Source organism: Echinococcus granulosus (genome assembly GCF_000524195.1).
Source record: "Echinococcus granulosus chromosome Unknown EG_S00001, whole genome shotgun sequence".
NCBI classification, from domain to species: Eukaryota; Metazoa; Platyhelminthes; class Cestoda; order Cyclophyllidea; family Taeniidae; genus Echinococcus; species Echinococcus granulosus.
Genome location: NW_020170381.1, coordinates 552,676 through 577,351, shown reverse-complemented (window position 1 = coordinate 577,351; position 24,676 = coordinate 552,676). Strand labels below are relative to the sequence as shown.

The 24,676-nt window shown below is 41.3% G+C and overlaps 3 protein-coding genes across 3 annotated transcripts; all 3 read right to left on the bottom strand. All coding sequences in view use genetic code 11, as the record gives it.

Moving 5' to 3' along the window:
• Positions 1-712: 712 nt before the first annotated feature.
• Positions 713-10,773, bottom strand: EGR_00062 (TBC1 domain-containing protein; the record flags this gene model as incomplete). The annotated part of the gene is made up of 10 exons (XM_024489311.1): positions 713-1,024; positions 1,661-2,011; positions 2,084-2,308; positions 3,178-3,305; positions 3,397-3,431; positions 4,230-4,574; positions 5,203-5,413; positions 6,303-6,456; positions 7,898-8,334; positions 10,494-10,773. The coding sequence occupies 10 exons, from the start codon at positions 10,771-10,773 to the stop codon at positions 713-715; spliced, it is 2,478 nt and encodes an 825-aa protein (XP_024355989.1).
• A 1,253-nt stretch (positions 10,774-12,026) lies between these two features.
• On the bottom strand, positions 12,027-13,599 carry EGR_00061 (Mediator of RNA polymerase II transcription subunit; the record flags this gene model as incomplete). The annotated part of the gene is made up of 6 exons (XM_024489310.1): positions 12,027-12,308; positions 12,389-12,631; positions 12,673-12,818; positions 12,853-12,878; positions 13,436-13,481; positions 13,566-13,599. The coding sequence occupies 6 exons, from the start codon at positions 13,597-13,599 to the stop codon at positions 12,027-12,029; spliced, it is 777 nt and encodes a 258-aa protein (XP_024355988.1).
• Positions 13,600-15,164: 1,565 nt separating this feature from the next.
• Positions 15,165-24,308, bottom strand: EGR_00060 (Tripartite motif-containing protein; the record flags this gene model as incomplete). Its single annotated transcript, XM_024489309.1, has 5 exons — positions 15,165-15,636; positions 16,966-17,330; positions 18,937-19,872; positions 19,902-20,017; positions 24,260-24,308. 5 exons carry the CDS (start codon positions 24,306-24,308, stop codon positions 15,165-15,167), a joined length of 1,938 nt encoding a protein of 645 aa, XP_024355987.1.
• Between the last annotated feature and the right edge of the window lie 368 nt (positions 24,309-24,676).

Here is a 24,676-nt window from a genome sequence, read left to right as displayed (position 1 = left end):
AATCTAACCGACATGCTTACACCGGGTTTAATCGTTCAAAATAATGAAATACTTTCATCATTTGTTTGTAGTTTAAGTTATTGTAATCCAGTCCATCAGCAGAGCAGCCTGATCTTGACGGACTTTATGCTTCACCACGTTAACCATAGACTTAATGAAGAGAAGACCACCTATGTGAATGCGTTTGAGATAAATTACCAGTGGAGAAAACGGCAGTCCAATAATTTGTTTACGATAGGTCCGATGATGTTCTAAATCACAAAATGATTCCCAAATGATCAATTCATTTGTTTAAATTATTTCGCGTGCGCAAATTAGTCGCTTCTAATGCTCGCATTCGCCTGCAAGTTAAATCACGACTGCGAAATTTCAAAATGGAAGCCAATTCAAGAAAAAATGTGCAGAATGTGCAACGAGATTCTAAGTAATTTTCCAGAGAGTTTTTTTAATGATTGCATCGTAAAACACACATCGCTCCTATTGGAATCTTACCAAGTTTAGTATCAAAATCCACAAAATTTGAAGATGTTGTTAACCCAAGAACCCTAACTTCCAGCAGCCCTGAAGCACCAGCGTGCTAGGATCCACACACATTGCATTTAAAGTGAGAAGGGATGGCAGAGGGAAGTAAGTAGGCTATAGTCGGCCATAGGTTGTACTCGAGATGGAAAGGGTGCGAAACGAGACGAGCTGAGATTTGTACAGGAAGTAATTAGATGGCGTCGCGTTTGTCGAATGGGCGTGGGACGACGGCGATGGCAGCCATCGCGGCGGCCCACGGTGGGGCGGGTGACTCTCCCGTCTGCGTCGGCGCCGATGCTCGCGCCTCGTGTGACGGCATCGATACCGACGAGGGCGATCGCGAGGCTGGCAAGACACCGCTCTGTTGCACAGGCTTTACGGCTCCACGACTCACAGCGAAACTCTCCTTCGGTCTGGTACGATCACGTATTATGGTTTTGGCCAAAACCGAGGATCTACTCAGCGACAATGGAGGTGAATGGGTGGAGGATTTCATTTCATTCTAAAAAAATAGAACTGAGGAAATCAACCTACAAACCTCTCTGCATCTTGAAAGACTAAAAAATGATTAAGAGATTAACATTTGACTAGTAGATTATGAAAATAATTCATCTTTCGGTTTTAAGTTTTATGATATTTTGCGCAGAGAATAATTTTCACTATTAACTAGTGGTTTATTCTAATATAAGCAAGGTGTAGTGTAAACCGACTTTATTCCAAAGCCGTTGCAACCATCCAAAAATATCCTCAATCCTCAAAAAGATAAACTGGCCTTTTGTCGAAGAGTCATAAACCTGGGTCAAGTATCATGGAATTAAAAAACACAGGTTTCAATAAAGACTTAAAAATAATAAAAGGAATCGGTTTTAAAAGGAAGTTTCTTTCTATTAGTATTTATTGTTAACATCTTGTCGAATCCGGATTTAGTGGCTGAGGACCAAAGTGAATGACTCCCCGCTAATTGTGCCATTATGAATAGAAATTCACAGCCATCTAATTCTTTGCCTATGTCTCCTGTTGAATCTAGATTTCTGTTTTCTTGGACCTACAATCTCCAATTGCGTTTCGATGTAATTGGTGATCGGAATCAAGGTGGCATGCAGTAGGAGAGCGCATCAATGTAAGGAAGTTCACTGACGGTGTTGGGAGAGGCGAGCTCAGCTATCCTCCTTTGTGCAACGATGGAGAGGAGGGTTCGTTGCGGTCTGGGAATCAGAGAGGCCTCGAAAGGGAAGACCGAATGGGAGAGGAGATCGGGAGTGTCGGATATATCTGAGTCACTGTCTTCAGAGCCCGCGCTAGCAAGAGCGGCTGCGTTGCGCCGCTGCCACTCGTTGATGGTCTGAAGGAAGCTGTCATCAAATTGGAAGGAGGTGCGTTGTAGCAAGTCTGTCCTCTCTATGGGATCATGAGGGGTGTAGTGTCGGTTGTTTATGGCCAGGGGGGATGCGAACCGCTGCTGTTGAAGCTGAAGGTGGGTGACTTGCAGCTACATAGGAAAGGGTTCGACCGCAGTAGTACTAAGGCATAACACCTCGAAATGAACAGATTTGGCACTAACCGAATCTGCATAACTTTGATTCTCGACCTGAGTGGGATCGCCAATAATTTGTGTAATTAATGCTTCGTCCCCAAGCAAGTATGCGTCATAGTTCACTTCCACTCTTCGCCTTTTTTGGTCTTCGTACATGACGAGAAGTTTTCTAGTTTCATTGCGACGTTGCGGTCGGAATTTGTCAAAGAGGAAAAAAGGAAAGTGCCTCATAGACCCGGAACCCATTAATATCTAAATTACCAAGTCATTCACTTCGATAATCAGTCTGTCGACTACCAAAGTACTCATGAAATCGGTAAATGAAAAACACTAGAAAAGCTTCCATCAGCAATGTCGTACTGGAAGACAACTGATACGGATAAAATCTTTGTCTCAAAGAAACGCACAAGCGAAGACTAGGCGATGAGTCAACTAGGCTACTAATTATACTGAAATAAAGTGTTCAAGCAACGCCTATAGTGACTTCTAATTTGACTCTCAAGGTGGCCAAGTTCGGCACCATTTGCCACATGAATTGTCACATACTGTAAGTGAAATTTCGTACTAATAAGGTGACATTTTAAAAATCACTTATAAAAATTAAAGAAGAAGGTGTTATACGAGAATAAAAGAAAGTGAGAGAGTAAAAGGTGCACTTGCCGAGCCAACATAGTAACAGTGTGGGGTAAGAGATGATGCGGGAAATTTATCATTTCATGACACTGCACCCCGGAGAAGTTATGCACAACTCATACGATAGGGTGTGTGTATGCATGTGTGAAAAATCAGGGTCCAGAATCAATGCTCAAGGAGCACTGTTGCTCTCGCTACGAGCGAGACGTCGTCGAATGGGGCTCGCGCACACGCACAAGCAAACTTGTGCCAAATTCACCCTATTTCACCTCAATTCCAGTTCCACATTGGCTACTAGCAGTACACTAACACTTGAAACGACTCACACTAATGCGGCGCGAAACGTTTCTGATTTGCACCAGTGGTTAGACTCTGTGCATGAAAAATTTAGCCTTTTTACAATCATAATGCGGATTGAAACTTACACAGCTAAAATATTTTTGGACTTTAAATAGTCACATTTTGGAGGGATATGGTATAGGACTCACTTCGTCAACACTGTTTGCATCACTCATTTCCAATGTGAAGGACTCATCTGCGCTTAGAAGTGGGCTGAAGTTCTGCTCCGACGCTGAAGGCGATGTTTGTAGCTGGCGTGGGAGTGCGGAGTCCGTACCTAAAACGCCACCATAGACTGACTGTAAACAACCTCAGCCCTGGCACACCATGGCGCACATGAATCCAGACAGGCGGGCACGTGCACTCACCTGGCTTGGTACCCATTCCCTCATCGCCTTGATGTCTATAAGCAGCAATAGCGGTTATGGAAATAAGTCAAATAAGTGTAGCAGTCTCATAAACTACCTTATTTGATTTTGTCCAGTTCTATCAACCGAAAAAAATGCTGATCTTACGACTTTGAGATGAGTAGTTCTAGGATAAAAAATTTCGGTTTTTCAAAGGGTAAGTGATCACCTCATTTCTCTACCCAGCACTGCCCGATTAGGATATAACGCCTTGAAACAGCAAAATTAAAAGTAAACATTGCTTTTCACTGTTTGCATACACAAGGTAAACTGTTTGGCAGATCAAATGGAAACACTCAAAAATAAACAACCTAGTGCTAAATAAGAATAAGCACAATAATCGATTTAGGGAGTACTAGACGGTGCGACGGAATCAGACATGTATCTTACTTGCCTATTTTTGGCACTTCGATTCCACAGACAAATTATTTGTTATTTCACAAAAGACTGTGTTGATAAGTAGGGGCCATTTAAGTGAAACATTTTGTGCTCTATTTGCGTTAGCCAAGTCAAATAAATTTTCCGCAAAGCATAGTCTGTCAGAGTCACCTTTTCCCATCTAACCTGTTTTTTAATTGGCACGTTTGTGGTGTGAACTAACCCAATAACAAGTCTCACACGACTAAACGACGGAATCACCTGGCAATTGGGAGCAGACTTAAATACATTTTTATTGAAAACATTAGTTTGAGAAAAAGAAGGTTTTGAATTTGAACTATAATTGTCAATATTCCAATTATTCTTTTCAAACAATGAACAAGAAGCAACGATGTTAAGGTAAAGGCGGGACCCACATTACTGCGGGCTGGATACTCGCTCTTGGTGGTGACTTTGCAGACTCTTCAACGACCTGCTTGACATTGATGTTCCACCACTTGGACTTGGTCTTCTTCGCCTCTTCGTCATAGCCATCGCCATAGAGCACGGTCGGCACCTCCTCTCTCCGACCGTCTGCAGCTGCGGCGTAGCGCTTTCGCAAGTCACCAAGGCGAGGCCATGGCAATGGTGCAATGTTGTACATAAGAGAGATAAACTCCACCGTCTTCAGGCCCGGCCGGTCAGCACCCTCAGTGATCTCCTCCATCCACTGGGCCATGCTAGAGTAGAACTTGTCAGCCGACGGCAACTTCATCAAGTCTCTAAATGGGAATCATGTACCAGTCCTAGAAGGTTATGATTATTACGCGCAGCCGATGATAAGACTACGGCTAATTTTTCATCCAACAGCTGTATCACCTAAATACTTCGTTATTTCGAATTGGGTACTTCAAAAAGTCCTCATAGCAGAATGGTCAAGATTGTATTTCTAGTGATTAGATTACCGATTCACATTTTCTTCAACCCCTAGCCTCAGTTTCCATTTCAATTGATTAATCTTCTGTATTAACTTGTAACTACATAAATCCGAAATTGCACCTTAGGGACCAGAATAAAAAGGGAAGGGTTATTCTATAATTAGCTTCACCATCTCCCCCTAAACAAAGCCCCATGAACTTATGCTAAAACGGGAAAATAACTTAAACGTCCTCCAACTTTTATAATAATATCAATCTACTAAAAAAATAAAATGCACTGCGCATTAAATCACAGACAAAAAAGGCATGAGAAACTATTGTTGGATAGGCACTGGGATTATTTAAAATGTTTTTCACAAATGGATAATCTTACTACTAAAAATGTCATTTTCTCACAGAAAAACAAACAGATCAAAAGAGGTGAGAAACTACATCTAAAGCAGAAAAAGCGACTGTTGGAGGGAGGACTCACTGTGAGAGAATCTCCATGACAACAAGTCCTGCTCTGAGTCCTACTTCGGAGCCCTCCAGCAGGATGGCGTCCCAAATTCGCAGGACTGTGTTCATCGGAAGGCACGTGGAGAAGAGGGTTACGAACCATTGAATTGCGAAGAGGTCCGTCAACGGCGGTTCAAATGACGGTCGAGTGGCGGCGGAGGAGGTGAAATTAAGGGCTTCAAACGCTAAAAATAGTTCACAGTGGTGTACAACGGGGTCACGTGACTGTGGATGTAATATGCATTCGTTGTACACTAACGACTTAACTCAGCGCCAAGAAATCCGTGAAATCACATGACCGATAGCATTAAATGCGGAAGGCGCAGTGAATCACTTTCACCTCGCCCGATAAAAACAAGAGGCATCATTCAAAGTCACTTACATCTAAAGAAGAGATGCTTCCTAATGTGGAAGTAAGCATGGAACAAAGTGGTGGTGAAGAACATTTCAACCATCAGAACTTTACGATATGCAGGACCAATTTGCTGAAAATCGAATAATAGATTTGACAATTTTAACGACCTATTTAAGTATTAGAGGATCAAGGTTTTTTCAATGAAGAAATCAAATAATGGAGGTGAAAAAAAATTTTGAACATATTGGAATTTCACCTCTACAAAATGATGTATATTTAGGTTTGATTTTTTTAAAGCGTTCACTTCTTTTTAAGGCGCATTTATTTCTAAATAAGCTTGTGGGAGTTTGTACCTTCTTACAAGGTCACGACCATCTAACATGCACATTACCACTTTCGAATATTCCATGGATTCCCTCCTGATGATCAAAAGCCCTATCTCACAGCATATTTAGAGAACTGGAGGGTAATCACTTACACTTCAGCTTGACGCAATTATGGCGACAATCAAAACATTAAGATGAATTGCCTTACAAAGCTCGAAGGTAAAAATAATTTGATGTGAGTGAACACTAAAATACTCCAATCCGGTAATACTTTTATGCGAGTTTCCGCATTCACCATGTAAGTAATAGTAAAATCATTCGAAAATTTCTTCGCAGTTCATTTGAAACATATTATCATGGTAACAGAATCATGAGGAGACTAAATAAACATACCAGCATCTCGTTGCAATTTCTGCAGATGCGATGCCAACATGGGCTGACGAAGTGCCAGTAGGTCCCCAAAAACCGCAACATCCACGGAAAGGGCCTGGAGATTTCTCGCGAAGTAGGACTCAGGGAGAACGTAGTCGATGAGGAATATCATGACCTAATCAGAAAATCGCATCCTTAGGAATCAATTCCATCGTCAGGCGGTACGAACTCACTTGTTACTCATGTCGCTACAAACTTTGAAACTATCGTGTTTAGAGAAAGGATTTGTAAAAGGGAGTGTGTTCAGTTTCCATCATCCACACAAAGCCACTGTTTTCTTCTTCAACGTTAGGTCGCATTTTTATGAGTTACTTCGAAGACATTGTGCATCATTTTTGTGAAACTGTCAGAAGAAATGATCCAAACCAATCCTACTTGTGTTTGCACTAACTGATACATTTTCAGTATCAAAATACACCCATATTCGTTCTCGTTGGGGTACAGTGGGTAGGATACCTGATATTTCAGCTGCCTCGCTTTAGTTATCTGTTACTAGTATGGAGCATTTGTTTTTTCTGATTGAAACGATTTAGGAGTTTATGATTTTTCAAACCATTAAATAGACACCAAAAACCAGGGCCATGTTTATAAATATCCATAAATTATACCTTTGCATTATGACTATTTGGTATTTTAACCAGTAGCTGGGTGCTTAACATGGCGTAAAATCTGGGTAAAATAATCTCTTCTTAGAGAATTTTTAGAGGCACATTCGTATTTAAAATGCCAGCATGTTAGAATAAGTAAACGTGATTCTAGTGAATTAGTTTTGAGATGCAATGTCAAAGCGCACAGGAGAAAATAATTTAGTCGGGTACCAAATGGTTCTCGAAATACAGAAGACGGCACTTGGGGATTAACCGTCAAAGTCCATTCAGTTCTGATAATCCAACCGTTCTTTTCGATTTTTGTTGATTCGCCGAAACTTTTCATTTCTGGGGAACTACAGCGTAAAAAGCGGACATATTTAAAAGGCGATAACTTGCAGAGTTTCCACCCATCAACGGCGTTGTGATTGTTCGTTAGTTTTCTTTTTCCCAGTCTCTACATGAATACCCGGAATTTCATCGTTTCTGGTCACGGAAATTGGCAAAGCACGCTCATCTTTCTTACCCGGTTGATGACATAAGGAAATGTATTCTGAGCAGTCAAATCGTATCCCAGGAAACACAAATATCCGCTTACAATAAAATGCAGCATTTCAACTAAGAGAATTTTGAAAAGTTTTTGGTATTTTCGAAGTTTTATTTTGAAATTTACAACGAACAGAGGCTTCGTGCTACGTCGCAGAAATTCCTGCCTGTGTCGTAATCCCCCCCCCCCCCCCCCAAATCAAATAATGCAACAAAGGAATTGCCATTCCACTTTAACTGCATTAAAGCCCATCTCAAAGATAGGCGTTAGAAGCCCATCTCAGTGAAATAGAGAAAACGGCTTTAAGGGAAGCAAAGCAAGCTGGAGAAATTAACTCGAATGCAACACTAAGTTGTACCATCTCTGACATTTTGACCACATTAACAATCGTGGCAAACACATAAATTAGAAGCATAAGGTACCTTGAGAGCTGCCTCCTCGTCAAGTTCCATGACGTTGAGGATGACAGAGGCGAGGATATTAAAGCCCTGGCAGTAACCGACGCGCCGGTTCCAGCGCGTGTAGGCGGTAAGGACGCGTTTGAGTGCGGTACGGTTAGCCTCAGTGGTGACGATAGCGCCAGAACCGGTACGGTGGAGGTCCTTCTCAATTTGTCGTCCCAGGCGCTCCTCGACCTCAGAGGTGTGGGTGCTGCAAGGCGCGAAAAGGGTCTGCGCAAGGCGAGGCCAGTTGATATGCTGCGAATTGAGCTGGTGGGTAGCGAGGAGGAGCCAGATGCGCCGGCGAAACTGTTGGGGGATGCCCTCCGGTAGTCGCGCCATCGCTCGCATTGCCTCCCGCCACTGGCGAAACGCCTCCTCCGTCTCCGAGATCGACTCCTCCATGAAGTCTTGTCTCACTGCTGAGTGGTGTCGGAGGGATAAGGAAGGCAATGTAATGCATATATCACATGATAGCGGCCTTCTGATGCAAAATAGCACGACATCCGCATTTACGTTTACACGTCGTCAGTAGTGTACAGCAATTTGCACATGAGTTGGTCGGAAATCAGGGTATAAACTAATTCGACATTTGTGTTTTATGGTGTCTGTATTCCCTAAAACAATATTAAGTTCCATCAAATGCTTTAGATTAAAAATGGTTTTGTTAACAAGGTCATAATTAGTCACATAATTTAACTAACATAAATCGGTATTAGTGTAATGCATGCTAAAAGCCGTATAAAAAGTTCTTACGGAAGCCCTCTTTCGGCTCAACGTCTAAGGTACGTGATTTGTCAGCCTTCCGCGCCTTGACGTTCTACAAGTTTTTTTTTAAGGAAAGATGCCTATCAGACAGCTCTAGACTACTTACCAAAGCGACAGCTATTTCTAATAAGTGCTTAAGTTTAAATCGTTAGCTAGGGACTTTCTTTGATTTTTTTCCCTTTTGATTATGAAATTTTGTAAGCAACTTTTCTAACTAATATAACATGGCTCCAAAAGGATTACATACGTGGTGGTCGACAACTAATTTAATAAAACTCAAGCGATTCCAATTTCGGAATGCAATTTTCATTCATTAACTGATTGGAGAACCCACGCAGTGCAAATAAAGGATGTCTTGAGATTATAATTACATTCACCTAGAGTAACGTTCTTCTGTTCTGATGCTCTTGTTGACCGAGAGAGTAAAATAATAGGGTTATTTGATAACCTATGAGTACAACTTCCGGTTTCCGGGATTTCCTTTACAATCTATTTTTCATGTTAAACAAGCTTTTATGGAAAATCTTAGGATATTTTATTGTTTGCATTATTCAAAATTCCGCATTATAAAAATGCTGCGAGCATCTGTACACCACTTTTAAAAAACCACCAATAGCAAAAATAGACCACTGACGATGTAATTACAACCCTCTGGTTGATTGGTTACACCTTAACCGGGATCTGCTGTAAATGAATAATGGGATTAGGTACTTTGAGAATAGGTAACTCTATAAGGCTCGACAAACATGCAAATATTATCTCAGATCGCTTCCATTAAACAAGTCTGCTTGTGCTAATACTTGAAAATTTGCCGAACGGGAACATGAGTGTGGAATAATATTGCAATATTCAAGGATACTTAATCCGAAATGGCAGAATGTGCACCAAAACATTCCTCGGTGGCCATGCCATCCCCAAGATTGGACGGTCACGGACAAATGACCTCGGATTCTTTTATTGGACTATTTAAAATCACACATGCAATAATTCCACCTGCATCGACGCGTCATCCTTTAACCCGAAGTTTTCCCAAGGCTGGTTCAGAGATACATTTAAGCAATAAGATTTTCTCTTATTCCTCAGTTGAGATTAAACTGATAATTTCCGATACGGAACTCATTAAAAATGAGTAATTAAAAGACATCAGTTAAGAGCTTTGTTGACTTGGAATGGTGTTATGTGCTTTATTAATGAAAGTTCGGTTACCCGCATTCTGAGTTGAAAGCACAAGCAAAGTAGTACATAACTCTCAGGATAAGAATGGCATAAAGTGGAAAAATATCATAAGAAATCCTCTTTTACTAAGTCAAGTCATAAGCAGTTATCTACGCTGTGCCTAGCTTGTAGTTGTGGGCGAGCAGAAGAGTAGCTACAAAGGACTTTGGTGGGTTAGTCACCATTATCTGTTCGCCCTGTCAGATTTCATTGGTTGAATTGGAAACCAGTCAAAGATAGCCCGAAGCACTTCATTTAAACTTTCCAATAAACCAAACAATGACTAAGCCTGAAATAACCACTTTTGTCAAAAATGCCAAGATTATAGCAGCAATCGCATGCATTCCTCTATCTTTTTCCTTAATTTTTCTTACAAATGGCTATTTTACTCCAAAACTTCAGTAATGCTTCAAAAGCAGCCTTGTGGATCAACCGGCGATTTGCATAGCAGGCGTTTGCTCTTCAGATGTTGTTTATAAGAGTGACAGTGTAGTTGTAGAACCAAAAAATAAAAGAATTAGAAGGCACTCATTCATGCGCACGAAGAGGGGAATTCAAAGGCCTAATGAAGTTACGGAATGCTGACACAACTTACTCTTCCTTCGTCGCATAATCCGTGTTCCTGCTCCGGGTGTTAATGAGGGTTTTAAAGATGTAATTTTGCGCCTCATGGGATCACATAATTCCAGCGGCAAATTGCTAAAAGACTCAATGTCATTCTTTCTCATATGCTCATTTTCACCCTTGGAGTGAGAGGAGTGATTAATTTCACTGAACTTTTGCCCACACGCGACCCACTGACTGTCCTCATCCATCAGCAGCATTGAGGAGTTGCTTGTGCCAAAGCTGACCTCTTCACACGTTACCTCGCACATTGCAGAAGAGTGAAGGCGCGTGCTCGCTTGCCCGCTCGCTCAACTCACTGGCTCGTGAGCCCGGCGTGTGCACAGAAGTTCCCCACGCCATGGCGGATGCGCGCGCCGTGTGAGCAGAGAACGGACCACTGGCGCAGCGAATCCAAGGTGCATGTGGTAGAAGGGCGTGCGACGATTGGGCAAAGCTGGCTACCCAATCACCTGCACGAATAGAGTCTAAGCAGCTAGCTCTTGGTGCAGCAGTATGATTTTCCTTCAGGTTATATTTACCATCCCCAAACTGCTTCTGAGTGCATCGTGGACACGAATATCCTCTTGCAAAAATTTGTTTGCCTCCCTGAGTTAGTGTAGCTGGAACAATTCACACACAAAAGGTGATTGCAAACAAACTGAGTTTTAATTGCTATTGTAAACATCTAATTAAGACTAGCACTATTCAAGGGTTCTGCAATAAGATAGTGTTGGATTTGAGTAATCCCAGCAGAATCCCAGCTAGTTCTCGAAACTTAAGAAGCACTTATTAATCGATGTCTTAAATATGTTGTCAAATAAGGCACTTTCAACAATGCGAAAACCCCTTATCTCTATTCTTCACGCCTTAAAGCGCCTAAGCGGTACCCGTCTCACTGTATCAGGAGTATCCGTCTCCGATCGATAAATTTCTTCACTCTTGTTAAACAAGCACCACTTTACCTCCATTGGATGGCTACGGGCTTCGACTCGCCGCGATCATCGACAATACCCCCAAATTTCACGGTGTGCTAAACCAGGAGTTGAAAGCGCCAATACCGAGTGGTAGAGGCGCTGTGGGAGCACGAGACCACCCCATTTCTTTCTCTCTCTGCCAGTAAATGAGCGTTGGAGATTGAAGTGACTCCACGCCCGCCCCACCAACTGTTTGCTTTAAGAAAGCCGATGTGCGACACCGCACGTGACACCAACCTACCCCTGCCAAAAGCAGCCATTTGTGTATCACTCGCATGCCATCAGAGGGCCAAGATCCATTATGCTGAGGTGACGTCACAAAAGCTACTACCGCTGCATAATACCCACACAAGACTACTGCTACCTGGCCTAGCTTCTGCAAAGCCTAGGAATTTTTTGCTACCTCGAACTGACGAGTTGGGAGATTGCTAATTCATGTGTCACATCACCGACACTAATGATTAAAATACCAACAAAGTAATATCCATATGATCTTATAGGAAAAAAAAATAATGCACTATTTTTACACAGGAAGCAGAAGGCCAGTGTTAAGAGTGGGACCGAAGTTCCCTGAGATGTTCGATGTACTGAGCGACGGTGGCGCGTGCAGTGGCCCGCGAAAGAGAGTCCATTGCCTCGCCGGTGAGCAGCCTCTCCGTGGAGGGTTTGGGCAACGCGTCCTGCGACGAGTTATCCGCGAAGGCCTTTTTAAGGGTGGCCGTAAAGACCGGCATCACTTGGCCGGTGAAGAGCTCCGGAAAGTGCTGCCGACCAAAGGCACGCAGCAGCTCGCCGCTTAACGAAGGGGGACAGGTGGGCTGGAAGGCGAGCTGATCAGGGTACGCGGAGGGAATAAGCAACCAAAAAACCCTAATTCAGAGCAGGAGACCATCCCAAGATAACTGCTTACCTCAAGAAGGAGGCCTTTGATTGTTGGACTTTGACCCAAGGAGAGAGTCATGAAATTAATATAAAAATCGCCGAGACGGTATTTGACGCCATTTCCGTCGACTTGAAGCTTCTTTTCGTATTCATAAACACCCTTCAAAAGGCCTGGGAACTCCCGAAATGCCAAATCGCAGGTGAGCATCTTGTCCGGCTCTGCGTCGTTAACAACAAAGCAAGTGGCCGGAAAGTCAGACATTGTAAACACCTGAAAAGAGCGATACTTTACTAAAAGGAGGTAAGGCTTACTCGTTGTTCAACCTTACCTTGATCACTCAGCGAGCGGTAGACGGAGCTCTCCATCTTAACCTTACCCATCTCAATTGCTCCTAAGAGTTCCATCTTGCCTATCTTCTCATCCAAAATCTTCTTCTCTTGTGCTGGAATTCGAATGACTCTGTGCACATAAGCGGTACCGAAAGGACTTACGCGGAGATCCCGGGCATTTTATGGACCTGTATAAGAATATGCAAGTTCAATAACACATACAAGAAACAAAGGAGCGAGCAATTTTAAACGACGTCTTCTACCATTTAGTAAAAAGTAAACAGATTACCAAAAGTTTGAGATTGCTGAGCTGACAACAGCGCTTGCAGACAAAAGCACAAAATAACTAACTTGATCCATACATCTCTGAGTAAAAACTATGAAAGTCAACACTACTTTTCAATGAATAAACCAGGTCAAAGTCCGGCTCGTTTTAATACGGTCAGATTCATCTTGCAGTGTGCAAAGCATGCCAGCTAAACGCATGCAGTTTGGCAAGTGCTATGTAAGCAAAAAATGGAACTGATTATAGGCCATTTTACAACAATAATGGAGGCCATCATAATAAAATAAGTAATGCATGCATGTTTGCTTTTGAGATAAGAAAAATCGGGACTGCACGATCACCAGTACTAAAATTAGGTTGACAGCAAGCTAATCGGTCATGAATTCAAAGGGGCGATAAAATCCATTGATGTCAAGCAACATAAAGATTCGTCAAAAACGAAACAAGTTACTCTTCTACCAAAGTCGGTTCCAGGTTTCTAAAAATACGGTTGTTAGCAAGTAGACTGCATCATGCCTAAAAATAATTGTAAACTTTAAAGCATACCAAGACGCTGACAGAACGACCTTAGGCGGAACGCAGAACTTACAGAGCCAACGATGCAAAAGCTTAATGACAACCATTTCAAGACGAGCGCTTTAACTAGTCAAAAGGTCGCATTTGATTTAAGAAATGTTTTGCATAATACTCTCATTATAAGCAGCATTTAGTTAATAGCCTCAAGCAAATCAATTTGTTAATATCTTAATCGCTAATTTTTTGAACGTAATTTGTGCTCTTATGGTCTCGTAACAACCCACACTATTCTGGGTTCACGACTAAGATCACCTCTTCTGTGCCAGGACCAGCTCAACTATCAGCTCTTGATTAGTTGCCTCTGTTCCTCATCTTAGATTCCGCTGCTTAGTTCCTTCAAAGAGACAGCCAGAAGTCCTTAAATCCCCGACAGATCGAAGCAATATACACATGCAGAGCAGCAAGTCTTCCTTGAAGTTCGAAAGAAGTCATAATGTAAAAGCAAAGAATGTATTGTCGATGAACAGAGAAGATGAAGGGCCATTAGCATGGCCTGGGAGCTTTGTCTCTCAGAGGAAGCAGAAAGACGCAGCCTTAAGTCCCCGCGAAACCAGAATAGTGGCTTAAACAAATAATCAGGGTATTACAAATAAGCTTACATGAGTTCTTTCTTCTTCTTCTTCTTCCTCTTCTTTTTCTTCTTCTTCTTCTACTTTAGCTGTCTTAAAATGTTGGAATAGAATACTTGGGTACTCTGCTTCATGGCCCTATAGTTACAAATTTTGGATGGTTTAAGGCCAGTTTCTTTCCAGGAAGTATTGTTAACTACAACAAATATGAGCATCTTGTTAAGTACTTGAATATTATGTTGCAAGTTATCAAGTTGCGCATTATAATGATAAGACTTTCCTTGATTAATATCAAAACCGAGTAACAACTTGTCAAAAGTACACATTAGTTAATTTCATTTTTCAGTGACCATTCAACCCTATTTTAAGACATAAGATTTGTCATTTCCTTTATCCTTTTATCCTACTCAACTTCAGTTTTTTGTAAATCGTACTCTATCAAATGCCTTATTCAACCTCAGTTTTACTCCATATTCCCCCTACATTTATAATATGGTTTGATAACGTTAAGTACTATGAGGCTTGCTAAGCAAAGTATGTCCCAGTTTGTCGCAAAAGTCTTTTTCTTTAGTTTAAACTTTACTCAATGATGCCACGGTATCAGCAGAAACTTTGATAGGGCTTTTTCGGCAGGATTTAATTGAATTAATTTGCAAATATTTTGGTTTGTCTTCTGAATTGCATAACTGTTTTTCTAAACCTACCAAGAGTAAATTATCTATGCAACTTGTTTAGGGCTACTTACTGGTTTCTTCATAAATCCCCTTCACTATAATGCTTATATTTGACAGTATGAATCACCCCCTCTACCTAAAAATTGCTCCAATATCGTGCCATCGAATAAAAAAGGTCTAGAGAGTTCAGTTGACAGCACATGACTGTTTACAATGGTCGCACAGGCCATGCGCGTCTCTGTTGGGGTACATAAAAACGTTGGGGGTAGCATCTTAGGTCAAAATTAATTGCAGGTGAAGTGAATGGTTAGATGCGGTTGGTGAAGAAATATAAGAAATAGGGGTCAGAACTCTTTAACTTTCGATCTCTTAAGGCCAGAGGTTACGATAATCACTAAAACGACGATGAAAAGTTTTTGCCGAGCCCGTCGGCGTGGCAGCTTTGACGGTGCTGGTGTCGGAGATTTCGGGGCTGTCAACTGTGTTCCAACGTTCCTTCAACTTGCGACGCAACCGCGCCCTCGTGAGATTGTCCATTGCGGCAAAGGCGGCATCATGGCCCGACTCCTCAATGTCCTTGATGGCAAGGAGATAGCTGTCTACCAGGTCCACTTGTTCGTCGCCTCCGAATGTGATGGAGACGTTTACACCACGAGGACGCGTGTTCGTTTCTTGATCGACGCGGGGAGTCACCTCTGTGTTTATGGCCCGGTGGCGTACCTGCTTGATCGCTGACGTAACATTTGCCTCACTCGCTGTTTCCTTCGTCGTCGGTTGTGGTGCTTCATCTAACGACAGCACTTGCTGATCTGTCTGCGTTGTTGCTGAAATCCTGGCGTTTCTTAACCAGTCAAACGATTAACTGGCTATGTCGGGCGCGGCGAAAGTATTATGCTACTTTAATGGAGTGAACCACATTCATCTGCTTATTCAGTGTCTAGGTGTTGTTTGGTGATGATTACATGTCTTCAGCATACCAACACGTCAAGCGGGCTTAGCATCAATTAATTTCATTCTAATTGACATCCATCACCCTGTCACACAAATTCAAGATCTTGCAATGGAATATCAATAACTTCTTTATGAAACATGCAGAAAACTTTTGCAAGGCTAGTTAATCCCACCGCGTTTGCTTAGCGGTAACGCGCATCTAACAGAAAATAAGTTGCTCCTATGTCAGAAATAATAAAAACGGCATGATGCAATGTTCTTACTTTCAATAGCAGGTCTAATTATTCGACTCGAAGAAATGAGCTTGCATCCTTAGGTTCTCTGATTACCGGAACGGCATATCTAAAAACCCCCCTTAAAACCGCTGAGTACATAGAGTAGATACCATACTCGAAGAAATTAACAAAGATTCCAATTTAGTAGTTTGTAATAAAAATTTTAATTTCACCATATTAACTATTGCTACCTGTGTGGGGCGTGTTTGTGTGATCAAAATTAAGAATTTACCTCAACTTTCTTTAAAATTTTACTTAAGGGCTTCTATGTGATAACAATAATCAAATAGCTTGTCATTGCTTACAGTGAGTTATAGCCGTTTAATTAGCCATAATCATAGTATTTCTTCCTTTTGCCATGTTTTCGTGCCAAATTTGTCAAGATAGTAAGAAAATTTTCTATAGCTTAATCATTTCAAAGTGCTTTCAACATTTTTAAATCCATCTTGAAAGCATAAGTAGGCGTGATGATAAAATAGAGGAATTGAACGGCGATAATCGGAAGTTACACTGATGAAGACGACGAAGCTTATTTTAAATTCATCTGAAACTTTTTTGTACAATATGGAATCGAATTATCATTATCGAGTTTAAAATTGCGCTTTTTTACCCATAAAAACTTGTTGCAATATTAATAGAAAGCTTTCTGAAATAAATCAATGATCTACAAAAAGCCACTACATTAGAAGAATAGATCAGTCGTCACCATTGTGATCATCTACCTAGGTCTTGCCAAAGCCACTGTGCTATAGTTCTTTATTAGCTAGATTGTTTGAGTTTACATAATCAAACGGTGAGGCGAATTCGGTTAATTTTTGCCGATGATATTACCATTTTCTATAGAAACCAAACTATTTCTATTGAATAGCAACCAACAGTAATAATTTTCCCCCAAATCACCATGCCATTTCATACTTATTCTCTTAAAGTGATCCATTGCCTACCCAAGATCAGGAGACGACATGGGTAGGGATTGTTTACCCTTTCCTTGAACGGGGTCGTCGGAAAAGATGAGGTGTCCGAGACAAAGAGGTTGAGGAGCGAAGAGGGTTTTGGGGCAGGCGGTAGAGGGTAAGGCGCCGGCCACCTCGAGCTGCATCAGCTTGCCCAGCTTCTCCTTGATGTCACCACGGGTGTAAAGGAGTACGTTGAGGTCCTGACCCTCCAAGAGCTCCACTACCTCAGCGTGCACGGACTCAAGGCGCGAGAGTTGACACTCCCACTCCGGCGCCCGCTCTATTGTCTGCATCGTCGGTCGGCCCACTCGGCTGTGCAATTGCTCTATCAACTTGTCCTCCTGACGGTGAATCTGGGCATGCCGACAAACACGAACCATTATAAAAATCCTATTATCTAAATGTGTTCATCGAAATTCATTTAATCCCTCTGTCAAATACTTTAAGATTGGCCTATGTACCCCCTCTGTAGGGTTTTGGAAAATTTTTCAGCAAATTTTTAGGAAATAATTTTATAAAAATTTCCCATTTGGCATTTTATATGAAACGCTCTGAGCCCCCCTCTGTTTCAAAACATCAGGACTGATGCATGCACACATGAGGACGGGACTATTGTTCGTTCACAGGTTAAAGCACAATGCGGGAAATCATCGAAGTAGTTGACACCCTGAGAGGTTAAATGGAATTTTTAGGCTGTAAGTCAGCAGTGACTGGAAAATTAGATTAAAATTAATGGGCAAAATTATTTTTACTTAAAATAGGCTGAATTATAATTACAAACAAATGAAGACGATTTCCTGATGTCAATGAAATGCTTAAGGACTAAGAAAATCAGCGTTTTTAACAAATACCAACGTGCAGTTTGAGTGAGTTTTTCTTCACTGAATCAAAATGTCATTTTGAAGAAAGGCTTATGGTGAATTCTGGAGTTCTCGGACTTTCGGAAAAACGTATGCGGTACCGCACTTAAGTGGATGAGGCCACAAAGTAATTAAAAAAGGTTTCAAAACATGAGTTTGACAGCCAACTTTGTGGTTTAATGCCTATTTTAGGATCATTAAAATAACTATTGATCAAAGCAGTCTGTTTCATGGGCTTTGTTTTGTAATTACACTTATCTGTGCCAATGTTGGTGAGTATGCACGAAATTCCACATTTGTTGGAATTTTGGAGGCGCCAGAAAATAGGCTCACACTTTTCCCAATGCAGCCTCTTTGCAAATAATCTAAATTCACTTTATTACTTACGTAGAACTTTCAGTTTTGAAAAACTACTGGTAGAAATCGCTATTGCAAGCAACAATCCATTTGTCCTTAAGACTGGTGCTTGAGACAAGTAAAAGGTCAACGTTGTTTTCAATAATGATAGAAATAAACTTTATTAATGCAGTAGTCTTGCATGACTTTCTCAAGTACTACGTTGGATCCTGTATGCTTTTTCGTTGACAGGTTCAGGAAACATGATAAAAAGCCGACTTACCGAATAAACGCTACCTACACATTTGATGCCGGAGCATATTCCACTCCCTCTACATTCTTCCTCTTGTTGTCAAATTACTGTGTCACGCTCATGTACTAATTTGGGAAGTGTTACCCTGGTACCTTACGTTTGGCGGATTAGGTTCTGAGGTGCGTGCCAAAAGAGGGTCAATTTATAAATTGGCATAACCCCAGTTATAATTAGGTTAATAAAAGTTAATTAAGACTGCCTTCCTTTGGTTTCGCAATCGCACCGTCAACCACTTATAGCTTAGGTCTTGTTTTTACTAAATATTATTTGCGAGAATCCCCTAAATTTTCGGTCATTAATGAAAATATGCGAATAATTAAAATGAAGTGGTTTGATTCAAAGTCCAAGTTCCAATAATTGACACATTTCATTCACCTTAAGTAGGGAACTTCTCCAACTTGCCATAGCCATTCAAATTCAGTAATACTTCAATGATCTTTCATAACTTACTTCATCAATAGCCCTGTCAGCACATTCCCGAACGTCGTGCTCAACCTTGTGAACCATTTCAGCTGCGTCATCAATGACTGCTAACCATTGTCGTGTTTTCTGAATAAGGGCCTGGGTCTCATTCACCTTCCTGCGTAACTCTACTCTCAATTTTTGGATGGCCTCTCCGAAGCTCTTCATCTCATGTTCGCGGTGATCGTTGAAAGTGCAGAGCACACAGACGCATGTGGAACAGGCTTCGCAATAGAAGCGCACCGGCTCCTCTGGGTGCTCCTTGCACGCGATTGCACTCCCCGTGGCCAGACTGAAAATCGCATGGTCCTTCGTAACCCTGATCTCCCTATGCCTTTTGACACATAGGTCGCAGAGCAACTTGCCGCAGTCGAGACACTTCGAGGTGGCCTTCGGGACAGCCGATATGGCTGCTGAGTTGGCCCGCTGATTTGTCGTCTCCACACCCAGAGTGTTTCTGCCGGTCGACGGTGTAGAGGACCGCCCACGACCTAATCGGTCGCCGAATTGACCACAGATTTCGCATTCTCCGTAGCCGGAAATCTCGACGTGGCCTATTCTCCCCTGGTGGTGACCTCCAAGGGGACCACACACAGAGTCCTCCTCGCTCACTTCATCCTCATGGCGTGAGCCACCAACCAGCTCTGTGAATCGTGAGGAGTGTCTTGTTCGGGAGAGCATATCCGCCAGGCCAGAGACGAAAAAGTTGTCGGGCAGTTTTCGAACGCCGCCAATGGGGAGGCTGGTACGTTTGCGGCAGAGCGGGCAGGTAAAGTGATGATAGTCAGCTGTCTTGTTGTAGGTGACCTCAGCAGAGATGTGATTTTCTATGCACTTCTGACAAAAGGTATGTAGACATGCCAATGATTTAGGCTTGTCGAAGGCGTCAAGGCAGATCTTGCAGATGAGGAACTCATTGTGGATCTGTTGAGCGATTTCCAAAGAGATTGCACCGAATAGGGGGAACGGCGTAGTAATATTGGGGGTTTCGGAATGGTCTTTTTTTTTTGCTCTGTGCCTGGATGCGTAGCTGATGATGCGGCTGAACCGGAATGACCTTGTTTTGAGGCTAATAAGAACACGATTTATTTTACTTCGGAAGCACTTAAAATTGTCAGTGTGCATTTAATTATAGCCTTTTAATCAGTATTCACATTTATGCAAGACAATTTTATGGTTTGCTCTCTCCAACCATTTATAACACCGTAATTGCATTTAGTGATACCAAATCCAAGTAAAAGCATTGTCCATTTAAAGTTCCATTAACACTGATATTACTACTAACAACACAGTAATTTTCCATGAAAAATACGAAGTAACCTGTCTTTTGAGACATAAAATTCCCACGGCACCATAACCACAAATGCATTGTATTTTATTTTTGAGAGTCTTTTTGCTTTAGGCACCTTCGGGCTTTTCAGTCTTGCTTGGATGTGTGGTGCACGAATTAGGTTTGACATTTACAAATGTGTGGGACCTCCGTGGACAGGTTTCTTTGCAAGCTACTTCGAACTTTGCTAGAGAATGCGAACTACCAAATAGACAACTTCGGTTATGTCATTCAAATGTCTAATATTCGCACTTATTGCCCTCCAGTTTTCCATCAACCTCAAACTGAAGTCCTTAGGTTAGTACCTAGTACAAACCTTCAAAACTTTTTTAACCAAAACAACTGTGGCCTATTATGCAAACACTTGGCTAGAAGATTTCAAAATTTATTGGAGCTTTTCCATGCAATAAAACACTAGAGAAGTGCCACCCGGAGAAGGACTTAGGCTATTTTAACTGAAGACTAGATGTTTCTTTTACTTTATTAATGCCTATGGTTACAAGCCATCTGAGAGAAGTTTATGGGTCGGCTTTTTCGGAACTCAAACGAGTGCTTTTTGCAGTTTATGGTATGCAGGAGGTGTGAAAAAAAGAAAACAAAATAATCACCGAATCACTGTTTGGTTTGACTGAATGCTCAGGAGCGTCCAAATCCATGCAGAAACGCCACATTTGAGCGCCTGATTCATTGTGCTTCACTACCTTCAGTATGAGTGTTCCTTGGGTTTGCTGCTGTAAGTCAGCAGCAAGAGCTAGAAGCCGAATCTTATTTTTCGCCAATGATTGGATGTGCTGATCTAAAGAACTCCACTGACTTTTATTGGGGGCGCAAGCGTACGTGTTTTGGGGTTTAACCTAACTAAGTAACGCATGGGATCTTACCTTTTGATTTTCAAATCAAAATAACTCATTAAAAATCAACCGAGAACAGCACATAAATAATAAGGCTTATCAAACCTTTCTGTTCAGCAGTACAACTTAGCCTCATAGGAAGTAAAGGATCCATAATAAACTGTTTGAACATTGGGCCACATAAAGCTAAGAATGATATCACGTAACATTGTGCTGGAATCCATGGAGAAGCTTGTATGTTTCCCACTTATTTGCACATTAAAAAATTGCAAAAATCCAAGACACTAATAAAATTTGGTGTGAATTTTCTAATTATGCTGGTTTTTCCCATAAAATTTGACTTCAACTAAACACAAAATTGAGGATTAGATAATAAATGTCAGCATAAAGTCCAACTCAATGTGACATTATACTACTGATAGACCTAGGTCAGAATAAAGTCCTTTAAAAGAACTAAAATACCTATTCAGCTAAGTGATACTTATTTCAATTTTAAGGTCGTTTTTTAGATGGGTCCTTCATGGACTCAAATGCAAATGTGTAAAGACTTTACAGGTGGCAAGAGATCTGGGATTGCTAAAATATTATTTCTGGTCTATCACGAAAACGCCAATTTATCGGGTACGTAATTGGCAAAGGGCAAGCTCCAGTTTGAGGAATAAAAGCATAGAATGTGCTTCCATGCTAAAGTTGATAAAAACCGAAAGAATCTGATCAGTGTAGTCAAATTCAGCCAAACCTGAATGCCGTAAAGTTAGGCTACGTTAAATGGTCTGTATGGTAACCGATGTTTGAAATCCTTTAATGCATATGAATTATTGACACATGAGCCAATCCGGAAGACGAGTTATTTTTATTCTGCAGCGTCGTTTGCACTCTAAAACCATTAGAGGCGTCTAGAAACAAATACCTTTTCTTATCTATTATTGAATCTGCTCATAGCGCTCAATTGAGAGGCGCGTGTAGCTATGATAGATCCACGAGTAAGGATAATGTTGCAGTTTCGCTAAAAAAAGCCGCAAAATTGTTCTTTTATCACTACAAGTATTGAAAAAAATCTAACTAATTTGTTTTTTTCATAATAACAAAATGTTTATCACAAGGAACATATTTTACCTAAAACGTACCCGCACATGCTGACTTGGGAATGTCAGGAAGTAGTGTGTGCAGTTTTTACGACACAGGAGCGCTTTCGTCCGCGCATGAATTGGTTTATGTCAGGAATACGACTCAACTTTACAACATTAATATTAGTTATGCCAACAACGAAGTCACCTACCAATCGAAGTGCTGGATACAACACAATCTTGTGCTGAGGGTTACACAAATCTCAGTCGTCGCAATAGAACCTTAACGTGTTCATTTGGTCAGCATGAATCGAATCTCACCACGGGAAGTACATGTGCTCGATTCTAGTGTTTTAATTTGTAGTACTCTTCTGTTGTCGCATTTGCAGCGGATTAAATAAAGTTAAGTGATAGCTTCTCGAAAATTCCCCTTCCTTCTAAAACTGCAAGCTATGGTGGTTAAGGTTGCTCTTTTGTTTCCACTTTCAAAAGATTTTTTTGCTAAAGCTTTATTTAATAAAAAAGCGCTTTGCCATATGTGTAGTAAGCAAACTTCATGAAAGTAGCTGTAACTTTTAATTTAAAGCATTTCTTGTTCGGTTACGAAATAACCAATTGTATACTAGCCTCTGTAATGCCTATCATTACTAAGATCTGAACAACCTGAACATGGTGTTAATTAGCCAAAATGTTCATTTTAAAAAGTAAAATCTTTTTTTCAAAAATATTGTTTTTTCTGAATTTCCAGTCTCATAAGAATAATAAGCTTCCCTTGTGTTTTTTTTAAATGGAAATTTTCACGCCTTCAGAAATTAAATTCAGTTGATATGTTTTGAGTTTCTTTTTTCCTTATCAAGGTGATAGCAACTGCTCACTTCCCAAAAAAACATCCAAAAGGTTGGAGGCATTAATGCCCTACTAAAAAACAGCTTCGTAAGTTAGTGGTTTATCGCTCTCACTCGTTGATGGTGAGATCAACCTTCCATGCACCATTTCGCATGGCCCACCTTACCGGCACACCGGATGGGAAGTGCAGGTGTACAGGCGTCATTTTCAATATTTAATTCATCCAACTGAAAAAAAGACGACTTAAGGTAGAATCACAACGTGGACATTCTTTCCTCTGACTGCGAGAAAATGACATCATATACTCAGTTTTCATCCTTTTTTGAACCCAAGTTAGATAATAAAGGAATTTAAAAATGGATTAGTGAGTATCCACACTAGATTCTGAAACCGCTTAAAGGAATCAAAACTTCGCTAAAATCATAAGATTGCATATCAGACGCTTGAAGCTTTATGGAGTCCAGCTCTTTGTCAACGTGGAATAATGTGTTTACTCAGAAAAGATTATTAAATTCATAATTAAATAAGGTATGCCTTTCAAGATAGCAAAACTATTGTCGAAGCATTAACATGAGTTTTCGACAAATATATTAATTTGCATAATACAGCCAAAAGGAATAGTCACTTCCTCAGAAGCCGAAAAATGTAAATGTGAATGGCGAATGAAATTGTGTTAGGCGGTAGTTGATTGAGTGTTAGAACTTCCCATTTGTCAATTGCCGTATCCAACAATTCTAACATAGTTTTAAGTTTTACTAGTCCGTTTAGCATTTTTGAAGCACCTTCATGCGCACGAGCCATTTTGATATCAAAGTGGTAAAGTTTTCGGCGTCTCTTTAGTCGCGGTTTTTGGAAGTTGTGCAATCGCATCGTCTCTGCATGATATACTTTCAGGGAGAAATTGTTTTCTTCCCGCTTTATAAGGAATGGTCCACGTACTGCACGAATCGTAGTCGGATACGGCTAGGGATAGAGTATTGCACGAATTCTACTGAGTAGGAGAAAAAAGGCCTTCAATTTTAGATCAAAAGAATTTTTATAAAATACTTGTTTATCATGCGGCCGAATGTGGTTAGTTACCTTTTTTTTTTACCGAACACGTTTCTTAGCATTTGTCAACAATTACTTGGTGACAGCAAGTTGTATTTCCATGAAACACAATTTTTGAACACTTATTAATGCGATAGGAAAGCGTGAGCATCGTAGGAAGTACGTACCTCTAGTATCGGAGCGACTGAAAATGCTACTGCGCGAACCGTTGTGCATGTCACCAAAATATATCCCCAGTAGTGTGGTTTATGCGAAAGTCTGCCTTTAGCCCAGAAAGATACTCAAAGGGGAGAACTAGACTAGAGACATCACTGAGCGGACGGGTAGAGGGAGTAGACTCTGCAGGTAGCCGATTTTAAGCCCTTCAGAGAGGAGCAGATCAAACCGAAATAGCCTCAAAGGCGTGAAGGCGTGATCTCCTAGTCGTCACGGCGGCCATTGGTAAGCGGGCGCCTGCAGGAGGGGAAGCGAGTGTGGCCACGCGTCCACCATTGGCCAGGCCGCCTCGCTGATCCGTGCGCATCCGCGTTGGTGCGCCCCGAGGCGCAAAGGAATCGATTGGGCACCTGGCTGTGTCGGCACTT